The sequence below is a fragment of the Pterocles gutturalis genome, unplaced genomic scaffold, assembly GCF_000699245.1.
Source record: "Pterocles gutturalis isolate BGI_N339 unplaced genomic scaffold, ASM69924v1 scaffold26694, whole genome shotgun sequence".
NCBI classification, from domain to species: Eukaryota; Metazoa; Chordata; class Aves; order Pterocliformes; family Pteroclidae; genus Pterocles; species Pterocles gutturalis.
This window is the reverse complement of record NW_010129082.1, coordinates 25,562-42,607: the sequence shown is the minus strand read 5'-3', so window position 1 is coordinate 42,607 and position 17,046 is coordinate 25,562. Positions and strand designations below refer to the sequence as shown.

The window sequence follows — 17,046 nt, the reverse complement described above, 5'->3', positions numbered from 1 at the left end:
CCCTCTACTCTGCTCTCATGAGAACCCACTTGGAGTATTGTGTTCAGCTGTGAGGCCCCCGACATAAAAAAGACCTGGACCTGTTGGAGCAAGTCCAGAGGAGAGCCACAAAATTAATCAGAGGGCTGGAGCACCTCCCCTATGAGGACAGGCTGAAAGAGTTGGGGTTGTTCAGCCTGGAGAAGAGAAGGCTCCAAGGAGACCTAATAGCAGCCTTTCAGTACCTGAAGGGGCCTACAGGGGAGATGGGGAGGCACTCTTTATCAGGGGGGGTAGTGATAGGACAAGGAGTAATTTATATAAGCTGAAAGAGGGTAGATTTAGACTAGACATTAGAAAGAAATTTTTCCCTGTGAGTGGTGAGACCTGGAACAGGTTGCCCAGGGAAGCTGTGGATGCCCCATCCCTGGAGGTGTTCGAGGCCAGGCTGGATGAGGCTTTGAGCAACCTGGTCTAGTGGAAGGTGTCCCTGCCCATGGCAGGGGGGTTGGAACTTGATGATCTTTAAGGTCTTCTCCAACCCAAACCATTCTATGATTTTATATCCGTTGAGGCTTGGGAGTAAAGAGGGAAATCAATCTGGAGGATGTAGACTTGCAGTAGAGGGGTAGAAAAATAGGAGGTGAATAGAATGCACAAGGTCTTCTAAGTAAAGAAGAATAAGTGTGTGAAGAAAAGGGAGATAAGAGTGGTCTGGGAAAAGCAGTATTACCTTGCAAAGAAGTGAAGTGGAAGTAAACAGAGAACGGGGTGGGGGGAAAAGGGAGAGGGAAGAGGAGAATTCTCTCAAAGACGAGAAGTACAGAAAAAGTTGATGTAAAGAAGAAGGGAAATGCACATTGAGTTTTCAGATTGCTCAGGTGGTGGCTGTCACTGCAAAATTCTTCAGTGCTCTATATTGTGTAAGATTATGGATATTGTTATGCTACTGAGACTCACAGGTAAGGAGAATAAGTACTGAAAGAGGCTAGTATTTGCTCCTTTGCCTTCTCCATCAGGGGTCAGAATGATCCCATTCACTGACATTGAGCCTGTAGTCATGTGTGGTTTTCATCAAGCCTCAAGGTGGCTCTTGAGAGCAAGCAGTAAGCTGTACCTTGTCTGCCTGTCACTGCCCTTCTGCTGCTAACTGATCACTTGCATGATGAAGCAGATGGAGGAACTGATCCAGATGAACACCAGCCTGGCAAGAAAACATTATCTAAACCCTGTGTTTTGAGTTTGTTGGGATGCAGAAGTTCCCTGCCACACATTCTGATTTCTTCTTTTTTATGTTGATTTTTAGGATGCGCACCGGGGTCTTTTCATCCAGCAGCTGCGGCACATGCAGAATCAACAGCCCCGCATCAAACTGAAGCTGTTTGGACATTCTGGTGCTGGGAAAACAACACTTGTGGAGTCTCTCAAGTGTGGCCTGATACGAAGCTTTTTCCGAAGACGTAGGCCTAGGCTTTCCTCCACAAGCTCAAACAGATTTCCTCCGTCTCCTTTGTCTTCCAAACCTTCAGGTATGGCTTCAAAGGTGTAACATCTGAACGAGAAAACATTTTCCTTTTGGTCCGTCTAGCTCTTAAGGAAGAGCTGTGGGCTGCACTGCAGAAGACAAGACAGGCTAAACATGTAGGAAGCCAAAGCTAAGGGGAGAAGGTATTGACTTCCCTGTGCACAGGCTCACACAGTAAGAGTGGAGAGGAGCACCGGGTGTGGAGGATGCAGGAGTAGTTAAGGTTTTGTTTACTTACGTGCTGCGTAAGTGAACTTGGAGAGTGGAGGACAGGACTTGTGAACACTAGCGTTTACTTTTCACAAAAAGTCCTAGGCTACAAATGCCAGTGTTGTGACCAGATTCCACTATCGTGGTTTTGGGGATTATGTTCTGTCAGCCTTTTTGTTTGAGTAGCTTCAATAAACTCGGTGCAAAATTGTAACAGTTGCTGCATCTTTATGTAATATTTAAGTAATAACAGAGGATTCAGAACTCCCTCTGATACCTTGGAGTGCTTTTCTGTGAGGTACAGGAGTGGATTAGCCCAGCTGGAGTGCCTAGAATTGTCTCCAAAGAAGGTGAAAATTGAGGTTTTCTAAACTGAAGTCAATGTGTGCAAATAATAGGGAAACTTTGCCTGTGAAGCACCAGTTGGCCAGTGGGAAGTGGGAAGAACCGCAGGATGTAGAGGAACTAACTAGGTTTAGACTTCAGCATGTGCCTGACTTTGGAAGAACCTACAGCTGTGGCACGAGGACACTGGAAAGAGAAGTGAGCTGTTTGTCCAGGTCACTTTTCTAACACTGAGGGGCTGCGCAATGTATACAAGCTAAGCAGGCACTTTGAGGAACTCAAGTTTAAATTGATGTTTAGTAGTCTTTATACATAGGTTTTCCGTGGGGTCAGTGTTGCCTTTTTGTTTGAAAACCTTTGGATAATAGTTGCAGGTTTAGGTTACATTCATCATTTCTAAGTTATGTTAGAACAGTGCTAGCAGTAGATTTAATCTCTGCTTTCTCGTCACCTGAGGAAGCCAGAAGGTACTCAGAGTGGCTTAACAAGGCAAGATACTTGTCACAGAGATTGTTTTTGCATTTGCTGTTCACTTAACACAAGGGGCTCACATCTGTGACAGCAGAATGAATAAATTAATTAAACGAATCTATTAGAAATTCTTTATTTATTTGTCTTAATTTACTGTGTCATACAAGGGGAGATAGGTCACTCAAGGAATATCAGTTTCTGGAGGCAGTGCAGAAAGGTTTTGACTTAAGACTTTTTTTTTTAATGTTCATTGGTATCAGAGCCAGCGGATAAGTGTTATGCACTCACACCATCGTAAAATCAGACAAGACTGCCAGTAACATTGATAAATCATATAAAAATAATGGTGAATTTGAAGCATGGTCTTAAAAATAGATTACCTAGATATAAAGCCAGGAAGTTGTGCGCAGTGCTATGCACACTTGAAATTTGGGTGATTGTATGCAAACAAAGCTACTACGGTGTCCTTTTAATGTCTGGGTTTTTGGTTTTTGCTTGTTTCAGTATCTTCTTTTTGGATTAAAATCATAACATGTAAATGATGGGTTGAGTGATATAATCTGATAAACATTTAAACCAGCACAATTTGGTCTATACTTGATCATGTGCTTTGGTTTTTTTAAAATATGTAAAAATAAGTGTGTGAATTCACCACATCTTTATTTACAAGAACCTAAATATTTAAATTTTACACGAGAAGATCAAACATGAAAGTATAGTTTTACAGCTGACAGTTTCTACCAAGTATTACAATTCAGCATCTAGTGGAGGAAAGAAATCTTTGCTTTCTCCACTAGATGGTGCAAGTCAACCAAAAAACCCTCTTTGTTTCTTATTTACTAGGGAATCTGAATTAAGCATATCCTAAACAAACTGCTTACTAGTGAAATAATTTTGGTTAAGGGTCTGCTTTTCTCCCACACCTCCCCGGAAACAGTTAAACAATGATATTTTTATTCTTTCTTACAAGAATCAACTATAAATATGTAGCATTTCCATGCCAATGAAAACAGCCCAGGCTATGAAATTGCAGCCCTTAGCTAAAAAAGCAGGATATCTTTGCAACACAGAAGAACTTCATTGAAACCATTCCCATGTCATTCAGTTTTTTCTATGCTTCGCACCCAGCGGCATACCTGCTAAAGGGCAATGTGGGATTATTCTAAGATTTTCCTTTTCATGATTCAGAATAAAGATGTAGTTGTGTATGCTCCCAGCTTTGTAGTCATCTCCTTTCTTTGAAGAGCAGTTTGGCTTTTTAATCAGGTTTTATGCCTTGCATACTTATGTTGAAGTGATCTGGTTGTGATTTTCACATGGTTTGTAATCTCATTTTCCTTTCCCTGACCCAGTTTCAGTAAGCATTACGAATCTTTATCCGGGTTGTGAGAACGTCAGCGTGAGAAGCCGTAGTATGATGTTTGAGCCAGGTCTGACCAAAGGGGTATTAGAAGCTTTCGTTTCACCTGCTCATCACTCTCACTCCTCTGCTGATGACCAGTCCACCAAGGCCATTGACATTCAAAATGCCAGTTTGCATGGTAAGCAGAGCCTGGGCTGGCATGCCTTAATGCTGCGGGACACTTCATGCCACATTGCTTGTTTTTAAAAATAGAAATTAAAAAAGAAAATCTGAGTTGGTATGGTAGTGACTGTGGTTGAGAATCCAGCATTGGTGGGGTTTGGTTTGTTTAAGCAGAAAGTAAATCTGCGTGAAGTTCTCTACCTTTAATATGCATACTAATCACTTGTGTCAGATCCTTATATACAGAAAAAGTCTCTTTCAGATGAGTAAGTAGGGCAGGAGGAATGAGGGATTTCATATAATAGGAGTGGATTGGCAGACTAGTGTGAAGGCTGGCTCCTTCACCTAACATGCATGTCATTTGGGGATTTTACCAAATTTAACCTGGTCCAATAGACCCAAGTGTCCTCACCATGTAAGTAGTTCCCAGCTGTGTGAAGGACCTAGTGTTCTTGCCCTGTGACAGGGCTGAAGCATGTTTGGTGAGCCCTGGCGCTCATCACACATGGTGACTGGAGCTTCTGATTATTTTTTTTTTTTTTAAAGGAAGCTAACTGCACTGCAATTTAAACTAGTTAGCAGTAAGAGAGGCCAGTTACAGAAGCTGTCTAAGTACATACATGGCTTTTGACTCTGAAGCCCATACAAATGGTGCATATACAGCACCAGCCATACTAATCGTCATATAGGTGGTAGGATCTCTCCCAGAAGGATCTCTTCTTAATAAGGAAGATGTTTCGCCTGCATTAGCAGCTGCAGTTTTGAGACTGAGTTAGGATTAGTCAAGATTTTATTTTGGAGAGAGAAACCTATTTATGAATGCAGTATAGGCACACTAACACGTGCAGTGACAAAACATTTGTCCTAGGTGCTGAAGGGTTTGGCACGTAGCTAGAGCTTGTTCTTTGTCCAGGCTAGTTTCCTCTTTCAGTGTAACTTGAAACCAAGTCAAATTCTGCAGTGAAATAGAATTGTGCAACAGACTGTCAAAAGGGGTTTCTTTTCTTTCTCTGTGCTGTCTTGATATAAAAGGGAAGCGTGCACATGGGTGAACTCTGAATAGCTGTACTTACAAAGGCAGACTTGAGATTTCTGCCTTCTTTTCTTCTAAAGGTTTGAGGTGCATCTTAATCAACATTTATTAAAATAGAGGTAGGACAAGTGTGTGAGACTTTACCCTTATCGGATAGTGAGTCTGGGAAGTGCTGTACAGTGCAACACAGCAATACTTTTCTCACCTGAAGCTAAAGGAGATGGCAAAAAGAAGCAAGGCACTGTTGGGATCCTTAACATGGGGGTTCTTCAGTCCTGACTTAACAGTGTGATGTGAATAGTATAATTCTGTAAAACAAAGTGGATTCTTTGAGAATATCCTTCAGCTGCTTTTAATACTAGCGGTGGCATGTTAAAAATAAAAATTAATTAAAACGTTGAGGTTTTTGGGGTAAGCAGGAAAAGAATGGGAGCTGTCATTCTTGTTTTTCAAGGGAATTAACAGATCCGTTGCTGTTTTGCAAGGCAAAGGCCAATTTAATGTGCAAGCCTGCATGTGTTTAACGCATAGGTGCTTCCATGTGGCATTCAGCTGAAAGTCCTAGAGAACTGAATGTGAGAGAGGAACAGGTGGTGAGGACCCAACTTCTCAGCCTCTGAGACTGACTGAAACTTGTTCTCTTTGCTTGTGATTGCATTTGCAGTCTTGCTTTCTCACATGCATGCAGTTTATCTTTGTGAAAGTTTAAATCTGATGAAACTGGCAAACTCTTGTTTGTCTTTCCATGGCAGAAAGATGCTTTGTGCTTATTGACAAAGTGTGATCTCTTAATCTGTTTGTCTGTTTTTCAGGAGTTGGTGATTTCAGCATCTGGGACTTCTCTGGGAATCCTGTGTATTTCTGCTGTTATGATTATTTTGCTGCAAATGATGCCACTGCAGTTCACGTAGTGCTTTTTAGTCTTGAGGAGCCTTATGAAATCCAGTTAAACCAAGTGACCTTTTGGCTCAGTTTCCTGAAATCGTTAGTCCCAGTTGAGGAGCCAATAGGTATGCTTTTCTGCCTGTTAATGAAATATTAGGAGACTAGAAGATAAAGCTTCTTCTGTTTCTCTGCAACTTTGTACATCGTTCGTGTTGAGTGCTCTTATGTCTCTTCATCCTCATCTATTTAAACAAAACTTACACAAGGTTTCTTAGAGAAAGAGAATTGTATTTGTGGAACAAGCCTGAAGCATTGTGCACACCACTTAGTCCGACTAAAAAGGGTTGTGAAGTACAGTGCAGCCTTTTGTGGCACTGGGATTTACATCTGTAAATGGCAGGGTAAGTTTTTTCAGATAAGCTGCATGGAAACATGTTTCAGAGGATTGGATGCATTTAAAACCAGTTTTAGACACATTGCTTAAATTCTACTTATATCTAACCCAAAGTAACAGTGTTTCCAGCATAAATTAGTCTTGTCAGTTAGAACAGGACAGAACAACATTGTGGAGTGTTGTTACTTCTCAGTACATGCCACTTTAACATGTTTAACTAGAATTTTATTTGGACTTTAAGGGTGTACAGAAGCCAGTATTTCTAGTAAATTTCACTTCACATATTCTCAGACTTTGTACAGGTTTTAAGTTTACTGGTTTTATACTCAAGTTTTCTAACAAACTGAAGGTTACTTGGCAGGCAAAGGATTTAGTTTAAATCATTTTTTTTCTTCTTAAAAGGTCTGTAGGTCTACCTATATATACCACATGGCTTGTTCATGTTTGTAGCTGAGCATTGGTTTGCAGACTATGACAGTTTCACGGACAAACCAAGCTCTTGACATGCGTCCTGGTTCTATGAACTAAAATGTTATTCCAGCCAGTGGATCTAACGCAGTGCTCATGGACATTTATCCATGACGGTGCTGGGAACTCACCAGACAAGCATATGAAATACTTAAATAGTGCAAAGAGTATTTCCCCTCTCTTTTTGTTTTCTGCTGGGTTCTATATGCATTATCTTAGCCAGATAATGGTAGTGATGAGCAAAGGCAGGCCTTCAGTTTTCAGTTCAGGCATCTGCTTGTCTTTCATTTTCCATTTTAGGTCAAATCACAAGGTTAACGGTATGAGCATTTGGATCTAACCTAATAAAATACTTCTGAAAGTAAAAGCTCTGAAATTTGCAGAAAAGTATTAAAGATGAAAACAATTTGCAGTTGCCAAAAGCTTTTCACGTCTCGTCCCTCAAGCAAGGAAACTTAGTTCTTGGTTTGACCAATTTATAATTTGAGTTAATAATTTATTCTTTAAGAAAAATGATGTAATTATCAGCATTATTTCAATACTTTGCTTAAATCAGTGTTTATACTGGTCAGCTCAGTTTGGGTACCCATGGTTTTTGTACTATTACAAATATCTCAATATGTAGTAAGTGATGTTAGCAGAAAACTTGAACTTTTGGAAGTCAACTCTCCAAAATAACTTTTCGGTTATTTTGTCTGAGTCCTTTAGCTGCCAAAAAAAAAAAAAAAAATCCAAAACCACAACATCCCAACCCTTACAATTACAAAATACCTTGAAGTGCTATGCAGAGGTTTGGGAATATGTGGCGTTTTATGAATGAATTTAGATTCTGTACCTCTTAGTTGATGAAAACTGAGTAGTGGTGTAAGCATATTTCTCCCATGTGAAGTTTTGTCAGACAAAAACAGCAGGATTGGATGTAAGGTCTTTTTTAAAAATAGTCTAATGATGTCTCCTTTTTTCTGGAAGATGAATTTGAGAAAAGATTGAAAACTGTGTGTTCCGTAGTGTCAGCTCATTCATGCCATTTGTATCTTTCTCTCTTTTTCATTCTTTTTCATGGTTTCTGCCAGGCTTTCCTACTTAACTCTCACCTAAGTGAGAGGTCATTGTTTGTGTAAGTACTGCAAAATAGCATTCATACCAGTGTATGAATGTTGTAGACATTTTGTGATCTACTTATAATCCTCTACTCTGTGTCTGTAGTATTAAGGACCATCCAAAGATTATGAGAAACCCCTTCAAGAAGCTATTATTTTTAATTATCTTTTCCTCACACTATTATAGTTTGTAGTTAATAGATACCTCATTGGTGTTATTGATTAATGTTTTTGTTGAAACAATAAAGTCCTGTAATATCAACATATCTGATGTTATTCAAAGAGTCTAGCTGTTCAAAATGGACGTTATATAGATAGTACTGTAGGCAGATAAGAGCCAAAGCACCAGTGGTATAAGCACAGTATGACTGTGCTTAGAGTTTGCAAATCCACTGCAAAAGTGATTGCTATGAAGAATGTAAAATGTGTCGCTACTTCACTGGCTCAGTACAACAGCCATTTCTATATAGGCATGTCTCATACTGAGGGAGTGCTCTTGTTTCTCTTCTAGCATTTGGTGGGAAGCTGAAAAGTCCCCTGAATGTTGTTTTGGTCGCCACACATGCTGACATAGTGAATCTCCCTCGGTCTGCTGGGGGAGAGTTTTGGTATGACAAAGACACGGCGTTGTTGAAAGAAATCAGGAACAGGTGAGTGGGGAGTGTATTTATGTGTGGTGTTTAAACATTGTCAATTGGAAAGAAAAAATACTAAAATGCATAGAAATATGTGCCTGCTTGCAGCCCGCAAAGCCAACTGTGTTTTGGGCTACGTTAAAAAAGGGGTGGCCATCAGGGAGAGGGAGGTGATTCTCCCCCTCTACTCTGCTCTTGTGAGGCCCCATCTGGAGTACTGTGTCCAGGCCTGGGGCCCCCAGCACAGGAAGGACGTGGAGCTCTTGGAGCGGGTGCAGAGGAGGGACACTAAGATGATCAGAGGGCTGGAGCACATCTCCTATGAGGAAAGGTTGAGGGAACTGGGCTTGTTTAGCTTGGAGAAGAGAAGGCTCCGGGGAGACCTCATTGCGGCCTGCCAGTACTTGAAGGGAGCCTGTAAACAGGAGGGGGAGCGACTGTTTACGAGGGTGGATAGTGACAGGACAAGGGGGAATGGTTTTAAACTAAGACAGGGGAGGTTTAGGTTAGAGATTAGGAGAAAGTTTTTCACCCAAAGGGTGGTGGCACACTGGAACAGGTTGCCCAGGGAGGTCGTGGATGCCCCATCCCTGGAGGCATTCAAGGCCAGGCTGGATGTGGCTCTGAGCAGCCTGGTTTAGTGATTGGCAGCCCTGCATATGGCGGGGGGGTTGAAACTAGATGATCACTATGGTCCTTTTCAACCCAGGCCATTCTATGATTCTATGATTATTCTATGATTCTGTGATATGTAAGTTTCATGATATTTTGAGTTGAGGGAGCTTGTATTGTGCAAAAATTGAAACATTTACCAATATGACAGTGAGCGAGCTGCCTTAAGTGAGCTAAAATGAGCCAAGTGGTGCAAAAATTAGTTGAGGCTCAGGAAGTCTCACCCTGTAAACACTGGGATACATGCAAAGGCCCATATCAGCCATCTGTCTAACATCTTGGTTGTCAGATTTTGCACCACTCTCAAAAAAGTGGGCAATTCTCAGCTACAACCTCTGGGTGCAGGAGACGAAGACTTAAAAGAGAGCCACACTTTGCTCTGAATTGATTTAGGATGGGTAGGAAAAAAACCAGGCCTGGAGGTACTCCCTACACAATTTGTAAAGAGCTGGACATTGTGGAGTCATACAGGTGACAAGGTCATCCAAGAGATATCTAGAAGTTAGGGAAACTTCTGCCCTTCCTCAGCAAATGGTTGGAGGGCATGCTAATTGTACATGGAAACAGGGAATTTTCCACAAATATACTGCTGTATAAAGTAACAATTATTTGTATTCCCAGTGAGCACATAAATGGGTAACGTGGGGTATGAGGAACCATCCATACCTGTGAGTATAGACACTTGTCTGGACTTGAAAAGATACAGATGTAGGAATTCCAGCACAATAGTAGGAGAGCAGCATCTTAATCAATTGAAATAAACCAACAGAAAATACCTGTGTGTAACCTTTGGTGTTGGAATCCTTTTAAATGCGAATCAGTCCAAAGCTAGGAAAACAAGGATGTGCAGTTGAAAAGTCAAAAGGAGCTAAGAGTTGGTGTCAATAGCAATTACAACTGAACTATTTAAAGTGAGAAGAAGGAAAACAACAAATGCAAAGATCTTAAAAATAATTAATTCATTCTGTCCCTTCTGGAGTAAAATATTTGGTTTTGTAATTACAAGCCTTGTGATGCAGTTGTAATTTTCTTACACATCTTCAGCCATCATCCTTAGAAAAGACAATTTTCTCTCTGTTTATTTTCAAGAAAATTTGAGAGCAGCTATACTGTCTGTGCTTATAAAATGTCTTAGCATAATCAGTACTTAAACTTTTTCATCATTCCTTGAAGAAAAATAACTTTTGTGTAATTTAAGACTGAAGTACAACTTGCTTAAGAAATAAAACTATTTGGGACTAAGTAAATAACTGCTCACCTTTTCTCTTTCAGATTTGGAAATGATCTGCAAATTTCAGACAAGTTATTTGTCTTGGATGCTGGAGCATCGGGATCTAAAGATATGAAGCTTCTCCGAAATCACTTGCAAGAAATAAGAAGCCAGATAATTTCTGTAAGTAATGTCTAATGGTGTGGGTTGGGCCAGCCAAAATGTGAAAATCTTGTGTAATAATTTACTGTAAATTTAGTACTTACGTTATGAAACTTAATTAAATTAGTGCTGTTTCAGTTTTTTTGGCAGCATGCATGACAGCCTTGGTGATAAAAAAACTTCAAATATTAAAGATTCTGTCAGCATTTTAAAAATCATAGGTGTTTTGTACAGGTCACCAAGATGATATCTCTTGAAATAAAACAATTTGAGAATTTCAGTTCAAAGTTAGTTTCATATTTTGAATTGATAGTGATTGGATTCCAGCATTGACTCTTCTTTTTTGTTTGTTTAACATTTTTTTAATCAGCATAGTATTACAGAGAAGCAGAATATATTTCAGGCAAATAAGTTTTTCCATCAAAAAAACACCACCAGAGTAGAACAGTTTCCTCAACTGCCAGAAAGATAATTTCCAGTATAGATGTGCAGACTGTATATGCGTTAACTTTTTACCGCACTTTTTTAATGAAATATATATGCTTGGAATTGTATATATGTGTATGTATGGGTATATGAGACTAAAGTTAAAATAGCCATGGTTTGATGTCATCACTGTGAATCCACAGAGATTTCCATACTGAGGGTGACCAAGTCGCTTTGTAGCCCATGTTAATTGGATTTAAATTTCTTCATAACAAAGGCCCTCTTACTTATGCGACACACCAATAAGACTTTCTGCAGCTACTTCTGATAGGTATTAAAAAAAAATAGTAATTAAAAGGGAATGTATTACTGAGTTCATTCTGTAGGTGAAGGAAGATATTTGGTTTTATGCAAAATTCAGTATATTTTATGTTCCAAATGGTCTCTTGATTTAATAAGCTTTTCTTCTGTGACGAAACTTTATCGCAGCTGTGGTCACTAGCTTAAAATCTGGAGGGCTTTGCTGCATAAGAACTGTGTGCTCTGGCTTGAGAGTGTAGGATGAAGACATAAGTGATGTCCAAGACAATCAATAGATTAAGGTCTTTTCCAGCCTTTATGATTCTGTGATAACAGTACCACACTTCTTATCTGGTACTCTCCTGTCTCACGTGTTGAAACAAATTGGTCCTGTACAGGTATTGATGACAACAGATTTTAAATAAATGTTGACAATTTCTGAAATAAAGATTAACTTCTAGATACATGAAGGCAGTTAATACATCTTGAAGTCAGTTTCAGGTGGTCAGCACATTTGACAAGGCAGGACTAGATAAACCAAACTTGTGAGCATTTTCTTTGTAATCATGGTGATGTTTGGAAAGTTGCCATATTTCAGGGAAAAATATGTTTCTGGAATACTTTATTAAGAAAAGTTAATTATGGCAAGTGAATGCCAGATGGAGGTGTAAGGGTCCGTCACAAGGGGAACTCTTTAGATGTGAATATGCATCATGGATGCATTAGACCTTGTAACCTCCATTAAAATTTAAAAAAAAAAAAAACAACAACAACAGTACTCTTATTCTCAGCAGAGTAGAATTACAAATGCATGCTTTCTGTGCTTTTGTAAGACTTGCCCACCTATGACTCATCTGTGTGAAAAAATAATCTCAACACTGCCTTCATGGAGAAAAATGAACGGACCCAACCAGCTGATGTCCTTGCAGCAGTTCGTATATGACGTACAGGAACAGCTTAATCCCCTAGCAAGTGAAGATGACCTACGGCATATTGCACAGCAGTTGCACAGCATAGGAGAAGTAAGTGTTTTTATCTAAACTGCAAATCTTTATTAGCAAGGTACTGCTCTGGTAGAATATTACTTAATGTGATTTAAGCAAATGTCTATAGTTATTTTTTTCTCCTCTCTCTTAAAGACATCAGAAGGTAGAGATTGGTTAGTAATGCTTTTTGTTATCATTATGGCCTTGTGGCTCTTATTTCATTCAACGTTATTTCTTTGAGACAGGACGAATTAGAATTTATTGCTATAGTTGTAAGAATATAGAACTCCTCCCAGAGGAGGGCCGTGAAGATGGTCAGAGGGCTGAAGCACCTCCTGTATGAGGACAGGCTGAGAGAGTTGGGGTTGTTCAGCCTGGAGAAGAGAAGGCTTTGGGGAGACCTCATAGCAGCCTTCCAGTACTTAAAGGGGGTCTACATCAGGTAGTGTAGCAACAGGACAAGGGGTAGTGACTTTAAGCTGAAAGAGGGCAGATTTAGATTAGGTATTAGGAGGCAGTGTTTTACTGTGAGGGTGGTGAGGCACTGGCACAGGTTGCCCAGGGAAGTTGTGGATGCCCCATCCCTGGAGGTGTTCAAAGCCAGGCTGGATGAGGCTTTGCCCAACCTGGTCTGGTGGAGGGTGTCCCTGCCCATGGCAGGGGGGTTGGAACTTGATGATCTTTAAGGTCCTTTCCAACCCAAACCATTCAATGATTCTATGAAAATACTCATGGTAAGTATGCTATCATCTTAAATGAGGTAGTTCACTGCATGTGAGTAATTTATGTGTGTCTTTGCATCAATTGCTTGCAGGGCATGGCTAGGCTTTACAGCTGTTGGGCTGTAATGGCTTCGTTACTAGTGGAAATCAAGAAGAAGATCTGCTCTTTGTTCTGAATATTTGCAAGAAATGAAAATGTTTGTTTTTCTTCTGTCAGCAGTGTTAATGAAATTATTGTGTCAGTTAGCTAGGAAGGTGAGAACATGGCCTATCATCTTGTACTTCACAGGATGTAAACAGTAACTTTCATATTTATAAACAGATTAACATTATGCAGAGTGAAACTGTCCAGGATGTTGTGCTTCTGGATCCTCGCTGGCTCTGTTCAAATGTTCTTGGAAAAATTCTGTCAGTGGAGAACCCAAAAGCCCTCCATCACTATCGAGGTCGGTACACCATAGAGGACATACAGCGTCTCGTGACAGACAGTGATGTGGAAGAACTGATACAGATCTTGGATGCCATGGATATTTGTGCAAGGGACCTTAGCAGTGGAGCAATGGTGGATATTCCTCCTCTCATAAAGACTGACAATCTCCACAGGTCTTGGACAGATGAGGAGGCTGAGGTGCTGATTTATGGTGGTGTTAGAATCGTTCCTGTGGAACATCTTACCCCATTTCCTTGTGGAATTTTTCATAAAGTTCAGGTGAATCTCTGCAGGTGGATTCATCAGCAGAGCACAGAGGGAGATGCTGATATTCGCCTGTGGGTAAATGGATCAAAGATTATGAATCGTGGAGCTGAGCTTTTAGTGCTTCTGGTCAACCATGGTCAGGGTATAGAGGTTCAAGTTAGAGGACTGGAAACAGAGAAGATCAAGTGCTGTTTACTTCTGGATTCTGTATGCAGCACCATTGATAACTTAATGGCCACAACCTTACCAGGCCTTCTGACTGGGAAATACTACCTTAGTCCTCAGCAGCTGAGGGAACATCATGAACCAGTAATGGTCTACCAGCCTAGAGACTTTTTCCGTGCACAGAGTCAAAAGGAGACATCACTGACTAACACTATGGGGGGATATAAAGAGAGCTTTAGCAGTATACTGTGTTTTGGGTGTCTTGATGTCTACTCCCAGGGAAGCCTAGGAATGGATATTCATGTCTCCGATCTGAATCTACTTACCAGGAGAAAACTAAGTCGACTTTTGGATCCACCTGATCCTATGGGCAAAGATTGGTGCCTGCTGGCCATGAACCTGGGCCTCCCTGATCTTGTTGCAAAGTACAATACAAATAATGGAACACCAAAAGACTTTCCCTCAAGCCCAGTCCATGCCCTTCTGCAGGAGTGGAGTAATGCTCCTGAGAGCACTGTAGGTATTCTGATGTCTAAGCTGAGAGAATTAGGTCGCAGAGATGCAGCAGACTTTTTACTGAAGGCGTCTTCTGTTTTCAAAATAAATTTAGATGCTAACGGTCAAGAGGCTTATGCTTCCAGTTGCAACAGTGGCACATCTTATAACTCGATTAGCTCTGTAGTGTCACGATAAGAACAGGTGTTTTGCATGGACATCTTTTCAAACTGCGGAGAGGATGAAAGAGTATAACTGTTCTGTGCATTTTCATTTATCAGGTTTTACATCAAAGGATCTTTATCCTTCTCCAGTACCACCTTTTTGTGCATAAACTTTCTTCTTTTAACTATTAAAAACGCTGGTGTACGTCTGGTGTTTTAAAATTATTCCTGATACATAATGTGCTGCTTAATACTACCATTCTAACTGGAAAGTCTTAACTTTGGATTACTGCAACTATTTTCTAAAATATTTTGATTCTCCCCACAAAAGATAGGGGGAGAAGAATAGCACATATGACCTGAAATGTGTATTTCTTAACACACATTTTTTTCTTTTTATTGTGTCCTCTGGTTAACATTTTTTTATATTTGTAAGGGGAGAAATCCACCATTTGTGGTCAATCTGACTGAACTTAAAACTCTACTGTTTATAGTTGACAAAGCGAGTGCCTTTTGCAGAAGGGAGGGTGCAGTTGATTTGAATGACCCTGCTGGAGTTACAAGAACATGCTACCTCTGTTTCCCTTAAATTGTCTGCATGCTTATCATTGCAAGTGGTGCTTGCCTTTTAATTTTTCCTGCACTTCTGAGACATTGGTGATAACTCACGCAGAGCATTATTGTGCCAGTACTATGGGTATAGACATGTGATGCCTAATCAACTTCAATTACAGTCAAATCATAATGTGAAAATCTCTTAAACTTGCCAATTTTCATGCTTCGTTATTTTCATGCACCTCAGGTAAAAGTTCATATCATTATAGAGTTCAAAAAACACAAGTGTTGGATACTGCAGAATAATATTGTATAGCTGTCAGTTGTAATTGGTGTATAACGAAGGTTTTCTACTATTAGAATCCTGCATTACTTACTTCCTCTACTTGAAAACTTTGATGGGGATAAAAACAAAAAGGAAGCAAGGTTTCTTGCAGTGATAACTTGAAAATTGATATGAGGGAATATGACTTATTCTCTGTTCTAAAAAGCATGTGATTTTAATGGTGCAATGTGTGTTTGTTTATATATATTGTATGTACATATATTAATACTATTTTTTCCTTAATCTTACAATGTAGTAAAATTTTAAAGGATTTTTCTACAAATAAACTGTTGCTTGTTCCATCTTTGTCATTCATATTCTGTAGCTGAAAGGGACCAAAACATCTCTTTTCCTTACAGTAGCAATCCTGCAGAGGCAATGCCTGGCTCTGAAGCTCTGGGAACCTCCTGTTTCACTTCAGGGGGATGTCTCAGTACACTGGAAGAATATTTATTTATTTGTTTACTGCAGAGGTGGTCCCTCAGCAGTGAGGAATTTGGATTAATTTTGACAAATGGCATGCCAAAGCAGTTTGCTACATAGCTTTTCCTTTGTGTTTTTTTACAATGACAATCAAAACAGCAGATGCAAGTCTGTCATTGGGAATCCTCCAGACTGTGCTGTGTTGCAAAGGGGGAGCACACTGTGTTTGAGCCTGTCCTGCGGTAATGGTCCTTTACATTAAGGATTCCCTCATCACACCAGGAACTGTGCTGCCGCTGCTTATTTAAATTCTCAGCATCACTCACTGATAACTGCATAGACTGTACAGCACTCTGTGCAGGCAGCTCTGCACAGTACCTCCTCCCTGTGTATGGTGCAAAGGAATTAGATGGACTCTTCTTAAAATGCTAATTGCTGTTTCCCACGGCCTTTCTTTGCATATTTTACCCTTGCTTCATTAAATCCTTCCCTGGGCGTTTCTGGGTTCCTTTGTTAAATATTTCTTAAAAGTCTAGTCCTCAATGAGAAGTCTGGTTAATGAGCAGTCCTACGCTTAGGTGTCTCTGCTCCGATATTCTTCTGCCTCTGACAAACCAAGTTCAGCATCTCCCACCACTGCTCAGAGTTGCTCAGTGAAGAGCCCAGCTTCCCGCAGCCCGTATTTGCCCATGTTACTTCATGGTCACCACCACACTTCACCTTCTAGCTGTGGACATGTTCAACACTTCTGTCAGATGTTGGTATGTGGAGGGGTCTTTCTCATCTCGTAAGACTTTCTGGTTTTCTAGCTGGTTTCTTTAGACCTGTTCCTCAGGCATCAAACTTGGAGTTACCTTCACCGAGTCTGTGTGCCTGTAGAGGAGTAGGACGTGGTATCACAATTCCTGTGAGAGCAGAGACTGCGTTGAGATGCTTTTCCCATGCAGGGCTGTCAGTGGTTAATTCACCACTGTACTGTTTGTGGTGGAGTGGCAAGATTTTGAAATGCTAGGTAGCTCCTCCCCTCCCTGCCTCCCCAGATGCTCTGTGCGCACTCAAGATAACGTGGTCAGCTACCAACATTGAGGCAGTAGTCTTTTTTTTTTTCTTTTTTTTTTTTTTTTTTCCCTCCCCAAACAGCATATTCCTGACAATTCTCTGCTTCCCTTTACTG

The 17,046-nt window shown here is 40.4% G+C and overlaps 1 protein-coding gene across 1 annotated transcript; it reads left to right on the top strand.

Moving 5' to 3' along the window:
• The first annotated feature begins 1,277 nt into the window (after nt 1-1,277).
• Nucleotides 1,278-14,818, top strand: LOC104466441 (death-associated protein kinase 1). The gene is made up of 7 exons (XM_010079846.1): nt 1,278-1,508; nt 3,883-4,071; nt 5,901-6,098; nt 8,447-8,585; nt 10,515-10,635; nt 12,174-12,362; nt 13,371-14,818. The coding sequence occupies exons 1-7, from the start codon at nt 1,325-1,327 to the stop codon at nt 14,601-14,603; spliced, it is 2,253 nt and encodes a 750-aa protein (XP_010078148.1). The 5' UTR covers nt 1,278-1,324; the 3' UTR covers nt 14,604-14,818.
• Nucleotides 14,819-17,046: the final 2,228 nt, after the last annotated feature.